The sequence below is a fragment of the Anomaloglossus baeobatrachus genome, chromosome 8 (genome assembly GCF_048569485.1).
Source record: "Anomaloglossus baeobatrachus isolate aAnoBae1 chromosome 8, aAnoBae1.hap1, whole genome shotgun sequence".
Lineage (NCBI taxonomy): Eukaryota > Metazoa > Chordata > Amphibia > Anura > Aromobatidae > Anomaloglossus > Anomaloglossus baeobatrachus.
The window spans coordinates 232,903,457-232,923,709 of NC_134360.1; the positions used below are offsets into that span (position 1 = coordinate 232,903,457).

A 20,253-nucleotide genomic window follows, 5' to 3' on the forward strand; every position below is an offset into this window, starting at 1 on the left:
TAGTCTTATAGGGGCACCTAAAACTTAGACCAACATTAACCCAGAAGAAAAACCTGTCCACCATGGTTTCCAATCAGCAGGATTTATAATAGTTGTTAGAACAAGTGGTCTTAAAGAAGGACATCCACCCTCAATAGTTTTTCAGTCAGACCAAGATTGCACGTATTCTCAAAGGTGAAAAGGGACTAAACTCCTGACAGCCTCCTCTGTCCCTAAACCCCTGGAAACATCTGTCCACCTCCCGACTAGTTTGTTCCTCCACCTTCCAAATGCTCCCGTCTTCTCTCCAGGCTTCCCTGCACTTCAGAACTCTTTAGACTACCCAGCCCGCATCAACACCTCCACCATTACAGCCAGCTGCACTAATGCGACATGCACTATTGGAGGTGGCCTAAACCACACATGCCACCCCAGACTGCCCTGCTCACCATCACTTGTTTCCCCCGAACGCTGCCCCCCCCAGGATGCCCTACCCCTCCCTCCACCACTTCAGGACGTCCTGCCACCCCTCCCTACTTCTACAGGCCGCCCTGCCACCGCTCCAGGTCAAACTGCCGCCCCTTCCATGTCTCCAGCCAGCCCTGCCCACTCTCCGCACCTCTACAGGCTGTCCTACCCCCTCTCTCCCCACCTCTACATGCTGCCCTGTCCCCCCTCCCCACCATTTGCCCAGCACACATAGGTCCATCACCTTTTTGGCCTGTGCTGATCCCTGCCACTGCAGGTCGATCTTTCCCAATTTTTTCCTCCGTCTCCCCTGAGGAACTCTCACTACTGAGGGAAACGCGTCGGGAGGAACTATTTGTTTGTTTTTTGGTTGTGGGGCAGACATTCTATTTGGGTGCTGCCCTTGTCAGGGCGGAAGTTTATTCACGGGGCACGACAGGGTTTGTAGTATACCCTTCCACCTTATCCTTCCGGCCTGTGACCTCTCATTTGGGACCGATGTGCAGTCCAGCTCATGGATGAAGCTTCGGTGAGATCAAGCCTATGCGTTGCCATGTGGCATTTTGTTGTTTGCACACTTTATGCACTAGCACTTTACTATTATTGTTATTATTATTGATTTTATCTAGCCATCAGTAAAAGTTAAGCTTTAGTCCCTGCTGTATTTCTTTCCCTGTCCCCCCCTCCCCACCTCTCCTGTCTGCCCTGACACCCCACCTCTCCAGGCTTTCCTGCCCCTTCTCCCGAACTCTAAGTAAATGCTGCCTCACCACCTCTCCAGGCTGCCCTGCCACAACCCACTTTATGTCTCCAGGCTTCCCTGCCCCCCATTCCTCCCCTCTCCAGGCTGCCCTGCCACCCCACCCTTTCCCCTTCTCCCCACCTCTAGATGTTGCCCCCCCACCTCTCCAGGCTGCCCTGCCACCCCTCCAATCCCCTTTTTTAACCTCTCCAGGCAGCCCTGACCTACCTCCTCACTGCTTTGCCCCCTCCTCATCTCTCCAGGCTGCTCTGCCCCCTCTCCTGGCTGCACTGCCCCCCCTCCTCACTTCTCTGGGCAGCCCTGCCCCCCACCCCACTTCTCCAGGCTGCCCTGCCCCCCCTCCCCACTTCTCCAGGCTGCCCTGCCCCCTCACCACTTCTCCAGGCTGCCCTGCCCCCCTCACCACTTCTCCAGGCTGCCCTGCCCCCCTCACCACTTCTCCAAGCTGCCCTTCCCCCCTCCCCACTTCTCCAGGCTGCCCTGCCCCCCCTACCCACTTCTCCAGGCTGCCCTGCCCCCCCTACCCACTTATCCAGGCTGCCCTGCCCCCCCTACCCACTTCTCCAGGCTGCCCTGCCCCCCTCCCCACTTCTCCAGGCTGCCCTGTCCCCCCTCCCCCACTTCTCCAGGCTGCCCTGTCCCCCCTCCCCACTTCTCCAGGCTGCCCTGCCCCCCTCCCCACTTCTCCAGGCTGCCCTGCCCCCCTGCCCACTTCTCCAGGCTGCCCTGCCCCCCTGCCCACTTCTCCAGGCTGCCCTGCCCCCTGCCCACTTCTCCAGGCTGCCCTGCCCCCTGCCCACTTCTCCAGGCTGCCCTGCCCCCCTCCCCACTTCTCCAGGCTGCCCTGCCCCCCCTGCCCACTTCTCCAGGCTGCCCTGCCCCCTTCTCCAGGCTGCCCTGCCCCCTTCTCCAGGTTTCACCCCCCTTCTCACCTGAATGATATAAGAGACAAAATAGGATCTCAAGCAGAAGAGGAAGATAAGACAGGAATTGCTGGCATTATCGGAAAAATTTAAATACAAGGAGACTCCATTAAGAACCGACAAAACAAGGCGGCTCCATGCCCTCCAAGGACTGTAAAAAAAAAAATTTGGGTCAAATTTTTTTGTCTTAATTCTTGACACCCCGCTGTGTAAAATATGAGGGGATGGCAGGAAATGAGCTGAACAGACAAGGTGGTCCAAGTGTTTTTCATCTGCCATTAGCCGGTATCTTTGTGTGCGGAGACGTCTTTTCTAATCAGCCACGGCGAGGGCAGACATATTGTTTAGATTATTGCAGAGGTTCAGACCAGAGTAACGCAGATCATTACAAGGGTTCAAAAAATTATTTAGAAACCTGAACTCTGAAATCTAAGGACACAATGGTCACTAGAAGAGGTGTTATTGCTTTTGCAGCCAAAGTAGGATATAAATTGGCTTCTAATCAATGGTTCAGATCACAAAAGGAAATGTTACAAAATACAAGGATGTGGCTTACTCCATCATGGAGGGTGGGATGGTGCAGCAGTCCTGGATGGCAGTGAGAGGGGAGGTGAGATGTGCCGTGTAGGACGCTTCTACCACCTGTTTATTCCGCGTTACTACGTCCAAGTAACGATTAAACTTCTCCCGAATCTTCTTGGCCAACTGGTAAGAAAGAAAGAAAACAGAAAGCTTTATGAGAAGTCAGGAAAAAAAATTTCCATAGAAATACTGGTAATTCCAAACTATTCTTGAAATATCCTTAAATTTTCATTTCCACGTCCCTAAAATAACCACTATGTACAAGAAAAAATAAGCTATAAGGCTATGTTCACACAGTACGCTTTTGCTGCATTTTGCTGTGGGGCTTTTTGGCATGTTTTTTTTTTTTTCATTGGTTTTATGCAAATACATTCTAATAAAAAGCTGGTTTTTACAGTACGAGCCAAACATATGAGATTCCAGAAATCTTGTGCACACAATTTTTTTTTTTCTTGGCTAAAATGGAAAACTGCTGCGTTTTTTAGATAAGCCTGCCTCTTCTTTCAGAGATTTTGCAGCTTTTTTTTCCCCACTGTTAACAACAATGAAAGTGAAAAAATCGCAGCTGCGTTATTTTTCTGTGTTTTTGGTGAACGAAACAAACTTTATTTAAACATGAACTGTAGACAAATAACGCAGCAAACAGCTTTGTTACTGCAAAGAAATCCGGTTTTGCTGCAGAAAAAAAATAAACAAAAATGCCCTGTGTGAACATAGGCTAAAACTGCCCTCTTTTTACAAGAATATAACTATAATACTGCACCATGTACAAAAATACAAAAGCTATAATACTGCTTATGTACAAGAATATAACTACTATAATACTGCTTATGTACATGAATATTACTATAATACTACTCCTATGTAGAAGAATAGTACTATAATACTGCTCCCTATGTACAAGAATATAACTACTATAATACTGCAGCTATGTACAAGAATATAACTACTATATTTCTGCTCCCTATGTACAAGAATATAACTACTATAATACTGCTCCTATGTACAAGAATAGAACTACTATAATACTGCTCCCTATGTACAAGAATATAACTACTATAATACTGCAGCTATGTACAAGAATATAACTACTATATTTCTGCTCCCTATGTACAAGAATATAACTACTATAATACTGCTCATATGTACAAGAATATAATTAATATAACTACTATAATACTGCCCCTATGTCCAAGAATAAAACTACAATATTACTGCCTATGTACAACAATAGAACTTCTACAATACTGCCTTTATGTGCAAACATATATCTACTATAAGAAAGCCCCAATGTTCAAGAGTATAATAATAATAATAATATATTTATTCATTTATATAGCGCTATTAATTCCACAGCGCTTTACATACATTGGCAACACTGTCCCCATTGGGGCTCACAATCTAGAGTCCCTATCTGTACGTCTTTTGAGTGTGGGAGGAAACCGGAGTACCCGGAGGAAACCCACGCAAACACGGGGAGAACATACAAACTCCTTGCAGATGTTGTCCTTGGTGGGATTTGAACCCACTGCCCCTATGTACAAGAATATAACTTCTAGAATACTGCCCCTATGTACAAGAATATAACTACTATAATACTGCCCCTATGTACAAGAATATAACTACTATAATACTGCACCCTATGTACAAGAATATAACTGCTATAATACTGCCCCTATGTACAAGAATATAACTGCTATAATACTGCCCCTATGTACAAGAATATAACTACTATAATACTGCCCCTATGTACAAGAATATAACTGCTATAATACTGCCCCTATGTACAAGAATATAACTACTATAATACTGCCCCTATGTACAAGAATATAACTACTATAATACTGCCCCTATGTAAAAGAATATAACTACTATAATACTGCCCCCTATGTACAAGAATATAACTGCTATAATACTGCTCCTATGTACAAGAATATAACTACTATAATACTGCTCCTATGTACAAGAATATAACTACTAAAACCTACACTACCACCTATGTATGAGAATATGGATGTGAACAGGTAGCTGGTGTTTCCCATTATGTGTTGCTCCTTTTACATTTGCAGCACAGGCCTCTCCCATTCCCACAGTCACCGATCCCCTGATGTAAACCATGATTAGATATCCACCCTCCTCCAAGCCAGTAATCCAATCTCTGCAATTAATAATCCCCAGCTGGATTGCTGAGAATTTATATTGACAAATGAATTCCTTAACTGTTATTAACAAAACGCGTCGTGCCCGGACTTATGTATGTTGTTGTGCGAATGAATAATGAGTGATTGCGCCGCAAATCCCACAGACATTTGCATGAAAATCTACAAATGTACCAGACGTCTCCAAGGAGAGAATAGTGAAATATTATACCAATATACAGACGCCATAAATCAGCAGCGGGTCTGTGAGAAGTGATTGATTATATCCGTGCAGTATTGCTAATCTCCTTAGAATTAAATCTGAGCCTAGAAAAGGAGTGGGTGCCGCAGCGAGAGGCCTTGCACCACAAAGATGGCAGAGACGGAGGCCGTCAGTAAACCCACTGGCAGCCGTGGCAATCCACCGACAACTCACAAACGTGTCAGGGTAATGCCTGAAATGGTGGGACAATGTGATTGCTCCACTTAAGTGATTTAATGCTTTCTTGATCCGCAGCTGTGACGCCCTGGCCGGTCCAGGTAGTCACAGATAGGCCCCTGCATTACACCTTTCCCTCACAGGTGACATCAGCCAACCTTAAAACCCTAGTCACCCCCTTAGGGCTTGAAAGACACACCAGGGGGCGTAACCAGGCGGTTGGAAGACGCCTACCTAGGAGTTTTAGACAGTCCGGGGCGGGGAAAACAACAGTTCAGTTTCAGATCAGTTGTAGAGTTCAAGGAGAGTGGAGGTCAGGCCTGTGTCTGAGGCATGAAGGAAAACTGACAGGTACTAGGGTAGGAGCCCTGGTGCCTTTGGCTAGGAGGCAGACGGCGGTCTCTGTCTGCAGGAGTCGGGAAGACGGCTCGGTGGAACCGAGGTGGACCGGGACAGGGTAGTGGCCTGCCGGTACCAACTCGGAAACCGGAGCACACAGCGGAGTAATCAGACCCTGAAGCTAGGTCCAAAAGCGACTGGAACTGGTTAATTAACTGATTGCGGCCAGGACTAGAGGTCCTGTCCCACCCAAAGTCCCGATTGAAGGCAACAGCCCACTGAGGGGGATAACAGGCCACCGCCACGGCTCAGAGATCCCATGGGCCAGCGTCTGCGGGCAAGGGCTCCTTAGGCCACATCCAGCCGGGAGCGGACTCCTGAAGTTGCAAGTACAGGCAGTCCACCGTTCTAAAACAGGTGCAGGAGAAAGATAGAGACCACCAGCTGGGTGGGCGAACCAGAACGCAGTCGGCTGCGGGCACCGACCACCATCACCTTGGTTTACCAGAGACTCGTGTGTTTTCTTAATAGTGAGTACACCAGCACCCTGCGGTCGCCCATCTCCCTGCACCACCAAACCCCAACGGGTCCCGGGGCCCCCATCCCTGCCCACGGAGGGGTTAACTTACTGCACAACATCTCCCCGGTGCCCCGTAACTGCAGCGGTGGTGTCCAATATCACCACATCCCGTGGGTGGCGTCAAGAACCTAGTACGGGCCTGCCCGTACATATACGTCCATCAAATCCCCCTTTTCATTCGGAGTGTCCGCAGGATCCCCCGGGTCCGGAGACCCTCGAGCCACCCACCGGAAGGTTCGGACCCGAGCAGCTGCAGGCTGCTGGCACGGGGGCGGCACACCCTTCCAGCTGCTGCTGCAGTAAGTGTTGGCTGTTCAACACAGCCGGCACCCACTGTCTATGGAGCAGACTCAGCTCCTGAGCCCATGCCCCATACACCTGCATCTGACGAGTGTCGTACATTTATGGCGGATATTGGGAAAGGGCTACTGGGGTTCTCCACTTCTATTAGAATGGTGCCATAGGGAACTCAGCAGCAACTGCTTAATTTCCCTACAGCGCCCCCAGAGGAGTATTTAAAGTATTACACCGTCCCATTAGATGTCAATGGGGCCATATTGTGCTTTAAAAAGGTGTTGAGTCCTCCAAAGCCCCCTATAACTACTGTTTTCATGCCGCCTGGCCCTAAACATCAATTCGGCTAGTAGACGGCAACACACTAATATCGGTTAGTGCGCCGGTGAGTGGAGATGTGATGGCGTTAAATATGGAAATATGTTGTGTTCGTGGATCTGATTTTTCTCTTATGAGGCAACCTCAATCGGCCCTTTGAATATCAATTCCTTTTGTGTTTTCAATGGGAGGCATTTTTTTTTCTTTTTTTAATCCGGCCTATCTGTTCCTTTTATCTGGCTTAATTTTCCCCAGGCGTCCTTTTTGTTTAGCTGCACATATTCTCCCCACCGCCCCCCCACACTGAGCCGCTCTGTAGCGTTTGCTCCTCTTAAACTTTGCATCTCAAAAGAAGCCCCTTTTCAGATGAAAAAAAAAAAAAAATGACATCTCAAAAGGGTAACAAAAAAAATAAAAGGATTTCAATCCTATCAAGAGCGGATTGTGAATATGAATCCACAGCTGACAAATAAAGGGGGTAATAGATATGGAAATGGGCAGAGGACAGGGGTAGAGGACAGTGAAAGTCTGACTCTCCAGATCACACTACAACTCCCAGTATGCACTGGGGTTCCAATCAGTAATCTGGTAGGCCTCATTTATCAAAACTAACAAAAAGCCTGCCTTTGTTGCCCATAACAACCAATCACAGTAGAGCTTTCATTTTACCAGAGCTGTTTGAAAAATGAAAGCTGTTCTTTGATTGGTTGCTATGGGCAACAAACACTTAAAAGTTGAGGCCTAGCGTGCCTGTTGTCAAGTTGGGGGGGGGGGGATCTTGTAGCTGTAATTTGTAATTCTTACTTGTAGACCTTACTCGACAAGAAAGTGGGATTTATGAGAAACGGCTGAGGTTTGGGAGGAACGATGTGGCTACTCTGTCTTTTGGGTCATTGACGATATGGGTCTCGGTTATCAAAAGTGTCTGATAGTAACCCTATCACTCATAGTAACCAATCAGAGCTGAGCTTTTATTTTACCATAGCAGTTTAAAGGGTTATTCCAGTCTCCAAGATCCTATCCCAATATGTAGTAGGTGTAATAATAAGAATACCATTTTAGCAAATACCTCCAATTAGAAATGTAGTATAGTTCTTCTGATTCACTATGTCAGTTACCTCATGTGCAGGGCATTGAAGGACCTTAGGTATCCATGGTTACGAGCATGAGCAACTAACTGTCACTATATGCATGGTTGTAACCATGGATACCTAAGGTCCTTCAATGCCCTCCACATGAGGTAAGTGACATAGTGAATCAGTAGAACTATTCTACATTTCTATTTTGCTTACCTTATGTGCAGGGCATTGAAGAACCTTAGGTATCCATGGTTACAACCACGCATACAGTGACAGTTAGTTGCTTGTGGTCGTAACCATGGATACCTAAGGTCCTGCAATGCCCCACAGATGAGGTAAGCAACATAGTGAATCAGAAAAACTATCCTATATTTTTATTTGGAGGTATTTGCTAATATTATTATTACACCTACTACATATTGGGATAGGATCTTGGGAGATGGGAATAACCCTTTAACAAATGAAGGCCGAGTCCTAATTGTGCCCACAGCAACAAAGACAGTTTTACTTATTAGGTCTAAATATATAGAAACATAATAATTACAAATAATAAATAAAATAATAAATAATATAATGAATAGCAAAATACAAAGATATATCCATAAAAAATAAAAAGAAACTATTAATAACAAAAATATAATATCAAAATACAAAATAAATAGATAATACTCTGAAGGGGAATTGATTAAAAAAAAAAAACCAAAAATCTTTATTTTTTTTTATTATCTGGGTAGTGACAAATGATTAACCAAAACTCCATACAAATCTTACCTAAACTTTAGATTTTATTTTTCTCTCCCCTGTTCTGGAAATAAGTCTCCTCCTTCCTCTGGCAGCTGTAAATATAACCTCCAGTAAATTCCCAGTTTGTGTACTTGCTGTCTGGGTAGCTAAATAACAAATTACCAACCCAGCGTCTGTCAAAAGAGCAGTCTTAGGCTGCGTGCCCACGATCAGTGTTTGCGGCGTTTTGGACATAGCATGCTTCAGCTGCGTTCAAATCACTGCGTTGTACAGTACAAGCACAGTGGATGGGATTTCTAAAAATCCCGTGCCCACTGTGCTTGTTTTTTCCACAGCAAACACTGACCTGTGTGCTTTCCAGACCACAACATGTCAATTGTTTGCTGTGGAATCGCATGCGTCCTCCATAGGGAGTACACAAGTGATAGACCGCCACGCATCGAACCCTGATTGTGGATACAAGCGGCTGCGGTCTCCTGTGGAGGAAACTCTCGGACCCACAGGAGAACGTCCAAGACTCAGTGAGTCTTGATCGTGGGCACATACCCTAAGGAAGCCTTTGGAGTGACTGCAAAAATGTAAGTGTGAACACTTCCCCCTCTGGAAGCCATAACTGTATTCTATAATAAAGGAGTTGTCCAGGACTTTGATATTGATGGACTACCTATTGAAGTAAATAGGAGCTGCACCACAGGACCCAAGAACTACTCCACTACTCTGTAAGATCTATACTTGCATCCGTCAGCTGATCGGTGCAGCTGCCAGGTGTCAGATTGCCACCAATCTGATGCTGAGGATAGGCCATCGATATGACAGTCCTGGCATCCTCTAAGTTTTGCTACTTTTTTCCTGATTCATACAATATATTTACAGGCAGGACAAGCGCTTTATGGGAAAGATTTACGCATCCTGCACCGAGCAGCCGGGAAACCGGTCTCTGTGGTGAATACTTAATCGCAACCGTTGATGAGGAACAAACAGGTTAAGAGACTCCCATAAATAACCTCCAGCGAGCGGGTGTAAAGCCCTAAAGATATCAACACTCCGACCTTAATCCTATAGCGAAACGGAAACTAATTTAAATTAAATGGTAAAAATACAGGAGGAGATTTTGGCACGTGATAAATCTGAGCAATTTACAAAACACATTTGTTAAAGGAGGAAAAAAGCAAAAAAAATAAAATAAGCGAACACAGTAACTGCCATGGCTGCAGTGTACACATACCGCACCAATGTCACCCCCATTTAACTCCTAATAGCCAATACCATGATTACAATGGTATACAATTGCTTCAAAATGACAATCATTTGCAAATGCAGGCAGCGCTAAACAGCCTTCACCTAAGGGGCACTTCTCACATAGCGAGATCGCTGCTGAGTCACAGTTTTCGTGACGTACCAGTGACCTCATTAGCGATCTCGCTGTGTGTGACACTGAGCAGCGACCTGGCCCCTGCTGTGAAATCGCTGATCGTTACACACAGTGCAGGTTCATTTTTTGCACGTTACTCTCCCGCTGTGAAGCACACATCGCTGTATTTGACAGCAAGAGAGCAACGATCTGAATGTGCAGGGAGCAGGGAGCCGGCATCTGGAAGCTGCGGACGCTGGTAACCAAGGTACACATCGGGTGACTAAGCGAAGCGCTTAGCTTGGTTACCCGATATTTACCTTGGTTACGAGCGTCCAACGCTCTCAGGCTGCCCGTGCTGGCTCCCTGCACACGTAGCCAGAGTACACATCGGGTAACTAAGCGAAGTGCTTCGCTTAGTAACCCGATGTGTACATTGGCTACTAGTGCAGGGAGTCAGCGCTAAGCGGTGTGCGCTAGTAACCAGGGTAAATATCGGGTAACCAAGCAAAGCATTTTGCTTAGTTACCCAATATTTACCTGGGTTACCAAGCGCAGCATCGTTTCCACGAGTCGCTGCTGGCTGGTCACTGGTCGCTGGTGAGATCTGCCTGATTGACAGCTCACCAGCGACCATGTAGCGACGCACCAGCAATCCTGACCAGGTCAGATTGCTGGTGGGATCGCTGGAGCGTCGCTTAAGTGTGACGGTACCCAAACAGTCAAGATCGGAGAGAACTCTGATCTCAGTTAGGGAGATGTCCAATTCAAGCCATTTGACTCTTTAAATGCTACAGTGATTGCAGATAAAAGGGAAGAGGGCTCCGTCTGTCACCTCATCGGCACCTATTGGGCTAGGCTTCCCAACAAGTCAACGGATTTGTCTGGTTTGTGACTGCCCAGTGCACTTATAGGCTCCTATACAAAGGATACGAAAGCAGAGGATACGAGAGCACGTGTACCGCCGTCGCAAAGCGTATGCGGCAGTCCACTCAAAGAAGACAGTGTTCACAAAGATAGCGGCGGAGATAGCGCTACGCACAGGCACCGACTCCAAAGCCATCTTAGTGGAGACTTTTATGCAATACTTCCAAATGATAATTCCGGCGCCTGCGCACTAACGTGTATGATGGTGACAAGGGGAAGAAGCCAGGCAGGCAGACAGGCACAGGAATCCATAGCAAGACCCCGACCCACATATTCCTGCGCCTATTGCATCTGTCAATCAAATAGCAGTGCATTGCTGGAACTTTACTTGCACATATTCCTGAAACAAAAAATTCGAAATTCAGAACAAAAGGTATGCTTACATTCAGCATCCCAACGCCAGTATTGCACTGTCTATACTCTTCACATGAAGATCCTGATGGTGGGTTCTCTTTAACCAAAAACATTAAAAACAGACTCTATTGAAGTTTCACCAATAGGTCACGTTCACACGTTCAGTATTTGGTCAGTATTTTACCTCCGTATTTGTAATACAAAACCAGGAGTGGAACAATCAGAGGAACGGTATAAGGCCGCTTTCACATTGCATTTTCACCTACACTCACAGGTCCCGTCGGGACGTTCAAACCCATAGTAGACTTTGTCTGGGTGTCCGTCTGCAGAAAACGTATACGCCCGAAAATGGTGCCAGACACAAGCTGACTCAGTCTGCTCCATTATAGTCAATGGCCCCATCTGCGCATGCGTCCGAAACACGTTTTGCAGGGGGGGGGGGGGGGGGATTCGGACGGATGCCACGACGGGACCAGTGAACTTAGGTGAAAACGCAACGTGAAAGCGGCCTAATAGAAACACGGGGACCACTTCTGCATTTTTCACCCACTCCTCATTTTGGCTACTATACTGACCAAATACAGAACGTGGTTTTAGATACAATTCCACAAAATCAGAAACAATTTAAAAATATTGCAAAAACATTCAATGTTTTCACAAATAAAATTCATCTAAGGCTGCGTGGCACACACTGTGTTTTGGATTCAGCGTGTTTTCACTACGTCTAAAATACTGCGTTGTACAGTACAGGCACAGTGGATGGGATTTATAGAAATCTCCCGCACACTGTGCTTGTTTTTCATGCAGCATAAACTGACATGCGGTGCAGCTTCCCGAGCCGCGGCATGTCAATTTATGCTGCAGAGCCGCAAGGAGAACACAGAGAAAGTCCGCAGCTGCCCGGACTCTGATCATGGACACGGACCACTGCGGTCGCCTGCAGATAAGACTCCCGGCCCCGCAGAAGAGGACACGCTGCATTCCGGACAAAGCCTGTCTGGATCGTGGGCACATACTCTTATGGCCTGATTATTAGGCTATGCGCCCACGGCACTATGTACCCGCGGATATATCCGCAGGTTTCCCGCAGCTGATCCCCGGAATCCGCAGCTATCCATTGCTGCGGGATTCCAGCGAAATAGCTGCAGTAAACCTGCGGACAATTCATGCGACTTACCTACGGAAGTCGCGGCCTCTATATCCATAGTGGAGGGTTGTGATTTCCACAGGAATAATTAACATGCAGTTACGTGCGGCTGCGTGACATCCACAGCATATTCCGCATCCGCACATACCGCAGCATGGACACAGCACTCCCCATGTCCCACAGGATAACATGGGGAGTGTCTGTCTGTACATGCCGAAACCTGCGGATTTATCTAGAAAATCCAGATAAATCCGCAGGTTTTTACGCGATAAATTCCACGGTTACAGAGTCCCGTGGGCACATAGTCTTATAGAGATCCACTAGTTTTGTATAAATAAAGGCAAAGTGAGGGGGCTGTATTGTTTGGCCTTTACATTTCCAAGATTTTTGCAAACATTCAAGTGGTAAAAACCCCAGACTGATCATGTCCAACTGATACAGGCTGTTATTAGGCTTTGTGCCACATGCTGCAGAAATTTTCTGCATCAAATCTGCACCATCTGGCAGAAAAATGCACCAAAAAATGCATGTGTTTTTGTGCCATGCATTTTTCTTAATGATGTCAATGGGTGGAAGGGATAAAAAGCGCATGAAAAAAAATGCACCAACAATTGACATGATGCAGATTATTTTCTGCACCAAAACTGCAAAGAAAAAATAAGCAACAAATGATGCACACAGCACTTCAGAATTCTCATTGACTTTGCTGGCAGAAGGATAGACATGCAGAGCTGGGCCACAGTCTGCACCAAATCTGCATAAAAACCGCACTGTGCGCACACAGCCTTACTTTAAGGCAATGACTATGTGCCCACAGGCGCTCGTACCTGCGGATGTATCCGCAGGTACGAGCGCATGTTTCCCGCAGCTGCCCGCCGGCGTCCGCAGCTATTTTTAGCTGCTAGATTACAGCGGAATAGCTGCGGGAAACATGCGGAGATTCATGTGGCTTACCTGCGGACGTCCCGGCCTCTTATCTCCATAGCGGAGGGCCGGGACATCCGCAGGTAATTCCGCATGAATAATTGACATGCAATTATACATGCGGATGCCTACATCCGCAGCATGTTCGGCAGCCGCACTTTCCGCAGCGTGGACACAGCACTCCCCATGTCCCATAGGATAACATGGGGAGTGACTGTACATGCTAAAACCTGCGGATTTATCTGGAAAATCCAGAAAAATCCGCAGGTTTTCCGCGGCAAAATCCGCAGATGCAAGCTCCCGTGGGCACATAGCCTATGTGCCCACGTGTGCGCTCTGCACCGCACACAAAAGGGCTGCTTCAGAGTGCAGCTGAAAAGCTCTGTTCTGTAGCGCCTGGTGCTTGCAGAATTTGTGCACTCTGCATGCTGCCTCTCCCTATAGACAGCATGCAAACCGCACGGAAGAAGCGACATGTCACTTCTTAGAATGCACGCTTCGGGCAGCAGCCGAATTGCTGCGTTCTAATACGCCACGTGCGCACGGCTCATGCACAACCTTCATAGATTGTGCTGGGGACGCAGAACGCAGCGTAACTGCATGCAATAGGCACACGTGCGCACATAGCCTTACAGTATCCACTCTCGATGAGACATGCATCTGGATATGATGAAAATTAGTGCATAGCGTGAGTGTATAGATTATATTTCAAAGTTGTGATTATAAATAAATAAATAACCATTTTCTACCTATTGGATCCCCCACCACTTTGCTGGTCCCCACCATTCCTACATTGAGGACATCCCATCCATCATTCATAAAGACAGCTGCAGCCAATCACTGGCAGTAGCAGTTAAGTTTGCTCGTTCTACACGTGACCACTGCGGACAGTCATTGCAGGACCAGCACAATACACAATGGTTATTTCCTTATTTTATAACATTTCAAACTTTTGTAAAAACCTCTTAAAAATAAATCAAGAACAAAAAAACAAACAAAATCTTTTAAATATGTAGAATTTAGCTGCTTTCTTCCAGAAATAGCACTACACATGTTTATGTGTTGTATTACTGTTCAGCTGCAGTACCAGACCCAACCTGTACACAAGGGTGGCGCTAAGTTTTCGGCGAACGCACGAGCCATTGCACCTAATTAACGCAGCCCCAGCTACAATCTTGGAGGCCTTCTGGAATAAGGTGTTGTAATTTGCACCGATCATGTTTCTTTAAGAGAACAGCCGCTGTTGTGTCATTACAACTTAATGCAGCAAGTTAGTAAAACTTACTGAGGCCTGACCTCTTTACGCACTGCATTGCAGTCAATCTGTGGCGGCCATTAAACCGTGCTGAATGACAACTTCACCCTCCTTGTTTATCCTCCATCTGGCCAGTAAAATCCTGGCTCCGGCCTTTCACTGCACTGAAAGATGCCCCTGCCACTCCGGTGATGTCATCGGGCTCAGTTTACACAGTCTTATATTACGGGGCCCTGCTCGGGGGAAACAGTGTTTTTAGGACAAGTGCATTAACCCTTCCTGATCTGCCGCAGCTCATTGGGCTCAAATTCTTAAGGTCAGGGGTCTTCAAACTTTTCAGTAACAGGATCTTTAACAGTCTGGAGGAATGCCAACCGCGACATAAACCCCACCGCCAACTGCTGCCGCTGATAGAAGCTGAAAATACTCATTTATTTAAAAAGGAAATAAGAAAAAAGGCACAAAAGAATTCCAAATGTACATCACATTCGGATTTTATTACAGACAAATAAGACATATAGAATCCAACCATTGTTCTTTATATCATCCTCTCCCTGAACTGAATATGTAACAAGGGTCACTATATTTTCAAATAGGTCACCTGTTCTAAGGTAATCATACGGTAGTAGTATTATAGTAGTTATATTCTTGTACATAGGGGGCAGTATTATAGTAGTTATATTCTTATACATAGGGGCATTATTATAGCAGTTATATTCTTGTATATAGGGGCAGTATACTAGTTATATTCTTGTACATAGGGGCAGTATTATGTATATAGGAGCAGTATTATAGTAGTTATATTCTTGTACATAGGAGCAGCATTATAGTAGTTATATTCTTGTACATAGGAGCAGTAATATAGTAGATATATTCTTGTACATAGGAGCAGTATTATAGTAGTTATATTCTTGTACATAGGGGGCAGTATTATAGCAGTTATATTCTTGTACATAGGGGGCAGTATTAGCGGGTTATATTCTTGTACATAGGAGCAGTATTATAGTAGTTATATTCTTGTACATAGGGGCAGTATTATAGTAGTTATATTCTTGTACATAGGAGCAGTATTATAGTAGTTATATTCTTGTACATAGGGGGCAGTATTATAGTAGTTATATTCTTGTACATAGGGGGCAGTATTATAGTAGTTATATTCTTGTACATAGGAGCAGTATTATAGTAGTTATATTCTTGTACATATGAGCAGTGTTATAGTAGTTATATTCTTGTACATATGAGCAGTATTATAGCAGTTATATTCTTGTACATAGGGGCAGTATTATAGTAGTTATATTCTTGTACATAGGAGCAGTATTATAGTAGTTATATTCTTGTACATAGGGGCAGTTTTATAGTAGTTATATTCTGGTACATAGGGGCAGTATTATAGTAGTTATATTCTTGTACATAGGGGCAGTATTATAGCAGTTATATTCTTGTACATAGGAGCAGTATTATAGTAGTTATATTCTTGTACATAGGGGCAGTAGTATAGTAGTTATATTCTTGTACATAGGAGCAGTATTATAGTAGTTATATTCTTGTACATAGGGGCAGTTTTATAGTAGTTATATTCTTGTACATAGGAACGGTATTATAGTAGTTATATTCTTGTACATAGGGGCAGTATTATAGTAGTTATATTTTTGTACAGTGGAACCTCGATTTACGAGTAACTTGGTGTGCGAGTATTTCGCTATACGACCAAAGCTTGCCGTAAATTTGTAACTCAGTTTACGAGCAAGCATTGCCGTACAAGCAAATACTCACCTCTCACACTTCCGGTTCTGTACTTTAACCGCGCTCTGACCCACTCTTGCACTCCGCACAAACACACACACATATTACGCTCACCTTACCATTTGTTCCATCGCCGGCCTCAAGGTTCTTGTAGTTCGCCGTTACAGGATGTGTATCGGGTCACCATCACGACAATGGAGGAACATCCGCTATCAGCCGATACTGGCAGCGGAAGCTCCAGGGCATCGGTCGCGATGGTTACCGTCTCTTTTTCAAGTTAGCGGACAAGATATACAAGAATGCGTGATACATTGTATGGAAAGAAAATCCAAGTCTGCACAAATCTCGACCAAAACTAAATCTATGAACTTACTTGTTGGACTTCACCTTCGCCATTTGAAATCTTCTCTGTATAGACGAATGAATTGAATATTCTCTGTGGGCACAAAAAGACAAAGTAAAACGTTACATGGAATTTAGAGAATTACTAAAAATAAATATATAAATAAATAAAAAATATAATGCGCTTCATCCCCAGCAGTACTACAACTCCCAATATGTTATGCAGGATAACATGAGCAATTCCGCAGATGGCTGGAGTATAAGGCTTTTTTCACACATCAGTTTTCTGCATTCAGGCACAATCCTTTTCCTGATCCACCGGATCCGGTTTTTAATGGATCCGTTTTGCCGGATCCGTTTTGCATCCGTTTTGTCCGTTTTTTTTTTTTATTGTTTTTTTTTTGCTGGATCCGTTTTTTCAAAACATTGGAGCATGCTCAGTTTACAAAAACGGATCCGGTAGCCGCATCCGGTTTTTGCCGCATTACGCCGGATCCGGCGTCCATAGGCTTCCATTGTAAAACACGCCGTATCGCTCCAGATCCGGCGCGATGCGTTTTTTTTGCCGGACAAAAAAAACGTGACAAGATACGTTGCCTCCGGCTGCCTCTAATTTTACCGCATCCGGAAAAAAACGAATGCAACGCAAAGCCATCAGGCACAATCCGGTAACAATGCAAATCTATGGGGATAAAACGGATGCGGTACCAGATCCGTTTTTTTCCGGATTGTGCCTGATGGAAAAAACCTGATGTGTGAAAGTAGCCTAAGTTGCACCGTCCCAATCATTCCAGTACGTCACAGTCACAAATGGTTAAGATCCGGCTCAGTGTAATCATCATTTCAAGCAATGGGAATCCGCTGGGAACGATTCTTTGATACACTGTAGATCACCCGTCCCCAGATTCATTACTGAACCAGGATATTGTGATGACACCGCAACCCTCCATCACAAATCAAAGCCTTTACAATGTGTGAATCCCCCCAACCCTCCGCACTCTGCAAATCCAATGGATTCAATTTCCCCCCTTTCTAGAACAGACCCTTTCTCCATTTCACTCTGGCTGGGAAATGGAGAATTTAAGAAACGTGAACTCACAGATCTAAAAAAGCGGCAATAAATCTCTTCCGTTTAACAGCTCCTAGAGCCAAAAAAAAGATTCTGGGCTTTGTACAGGTTTCCTTCTCCATACATCTCTATCAGCCAGCACGTGTCATATACCCTACACCACAGGAGCCGGGCTGCTGGGACCGATCAATGGGAATTGTGAGCGCCCTCTCTGGCCACCATCATATAATCATGTTGCCACGCGTGTGTCATGCATGACAGTCATGTGGTTTCTGGCAATAGAAGGTCACAGCGTTTGGCGGCACAGAATGCTCCCTGACTTTCCATTGTTCTTGCTATCAGTATTCATTGTACTAGGCAACTTTCCTGCTGGGTTTTCATCTCTTCCCCCTTTTGGACCCAGTGGAGCTCTCCTTCCATCCAGCTGATCGGTATCAGTACTTCCCTTGTGCTTAAATACTCCCTTTTTCCTTGGACTGGTGCTGGTGATATTATTCAGTTCATTCTAGCTCTGGTTGTAAGTAGGTGGCTTGCTCTCATCTGTAGTATAATTGCTGAACTTCTACCTGTGTCATCTGTAGATAAGTAGTTCATGCACTTTCATAGCGTTTGGCTGTGCAGAATGCTACCTGACTTTCAATGGTTCCTGCTGCCAGTATTTATTGGTATAGGTAGCTTTCCTTCTGTGTTTTCATCTCTCTCTCTCTCTTTCTCTCTCCTTTGGACCCAGCAGGAGCTCACCTTCTACCCATCTGCTGATCAGCAGCATTATCTTGGTGCTTAAATACCTCTTCCTTCCTTGGACTGGTGCCGGGGATATTTTCAATTCATTCAAGCCTTGGTTGCAAGCAGGTGGCTTGTACTCCTCTGTGGTATTGTTGCTGAACTTCTACCTGTGTCATCTGTAGATAAATAGTTCATGCACTTTCCCCTGTGTAACCTCCTTGTGTCTTCTATAGTATTTAGTGAAGTTGATGAAGAACTCATCCTACTTGTTCCCTATTTAGGGCCCAGCACTAGGGATACCTAGGGTCAGGTATTTGGCTCAGTGCATAGGTGAGAAACCTATCTAGGGTGGTGAGGGACCCCAGGGACCAGCAGTAAGTTTGGTCAAGGGTCACCATTTCCCCCTTCCCTATATGGTTCACCTTTCACCACTTGCTTTGTACTTCTACACACACGTGAGTGTGTGTGTGTGTGTGTGTGTGTGTGTGTGTGTGTGTGTGTGTATGTGTGTATGTGTGTATGTGTGTGTGTGTGTGTGTGTGTGTGTGTGTGTGTGTGTGTGTGTGTGTGTGTACACACACAGACACACACACACAGACCTATTTGAAAGTAGTATCAGGCAGTGCATTGTACAGTGCCTTGCGAAAGTATTCGGCCCCCTTGAATTTTTCAACCTTTTTCCACATTTCAGGCTTCAAACAAAGATAACAAAATGTAATGTTCTGGTGAAGAATCAACCACAAGTGGGAGACAATTGTGAAGTTGAACGAAATTTATTGCTTATTTTAAGCTTTTATAAAAAAAAGAATAAACTGAAAATTGGGGCGTGCAATATTATTCATCCCCTTTAAGGTAATACTTTGTAGCGCCCCCTTTTGCTGCGATTACAGCTGCAGTCTCTTGGGGTATGTCTTTATCAGTTTTGCACATCGAGAGGCTGAAATTCTCACCCATTCTTCCTTTGCAAACAGCTGGAGCTGAGTGAGGTTGGATGGAGAGTGTCTGTGAACAGCGGTTTTCAGCTCTTTCCACAGATTCTCGATTGGGTTCAGGTCTGGACTGTGACTTGGCCATTCTAACACCTGGATACGGTTATTTGTGAACCATTCCATTGTAGATTTTGCTTTATGTTTTGGATCATTGTCTTATTGGAAGACAAATCTCCGTCCCAGTCTCAGGTCTTTTGCAAACTCCCAACAGGTTTTCTTCAAGAATGGTCCTGTATTTGGCTCCATCCATCTTTCCAACAATTTTAACCATCTTCCCTGTCCCTGCTGAAGAAAATCAGGCCCAAACCATGATGCTGCCTCCACCATGTTTGACAGTGGGGATGGTGTGTTCAGGGTGATTAGCTGTGTTGCTTTTACGCCAAACATATTGTTTGGCATTGTGCCCAAAAAGTTCGATTTTGGTTTCATCTGACCCAGAGCACCTTCTTCCACGTGTTTGGTGTCTCCCTGGTGGCTTGTGGCAAACTTTAAACAACATTTTTTATGGATATCTTGAGAAATGGCTTTCTTCCCACTCCTCCATAAAGGCCAGATTTGTGCAGTGTGTGACTGATTGTTGTCCTATGGACAGACTCTCCCACCTCAGCTGTAGATCTCTGCAGTTCATCCAGAGTGATCATGGGCCTCTTGGCTGCATCTCTGATCAGTCTTCTCCTTGTTTGAGATGAAAGTTTGGATGGACGGCCGGGTCTTGGTAGATTTGCAGTGGTACGATACTCCTTCCATTTCAAGATGCACAGTGCTCCTTGGGATTTTTAA

General features: G+C 45.3%; 1 protein-coding gene across 1 annotated transcript in view; it reads right to left on the reverse strand.

The window, feature by feature from the left end:
- CACHD1 (cache domain containing 1) overlaps positions 1–20,253 on the reverse strand; it is a 166,416-nt gene that overhangs the window by 78,153 nt on the left and 68,010 nt on the right. Inside the window, exons 2-3 of the mRNA XM_075320351.1 lie at positions 16,721–16,783; positions 2,690–2,838 (exon numbers count right to left, since the gene is read on the reverse strand). Of these exons, the coding sequence (XP_075176466.1) occupies positions 2,690–2,838; positions 16,721–16,783 (212 nt within the window). The remainder of the gene's footprint in view (positions 1–2,689; positions 2,839–16,720; positions 16,784–20,253) is intronic.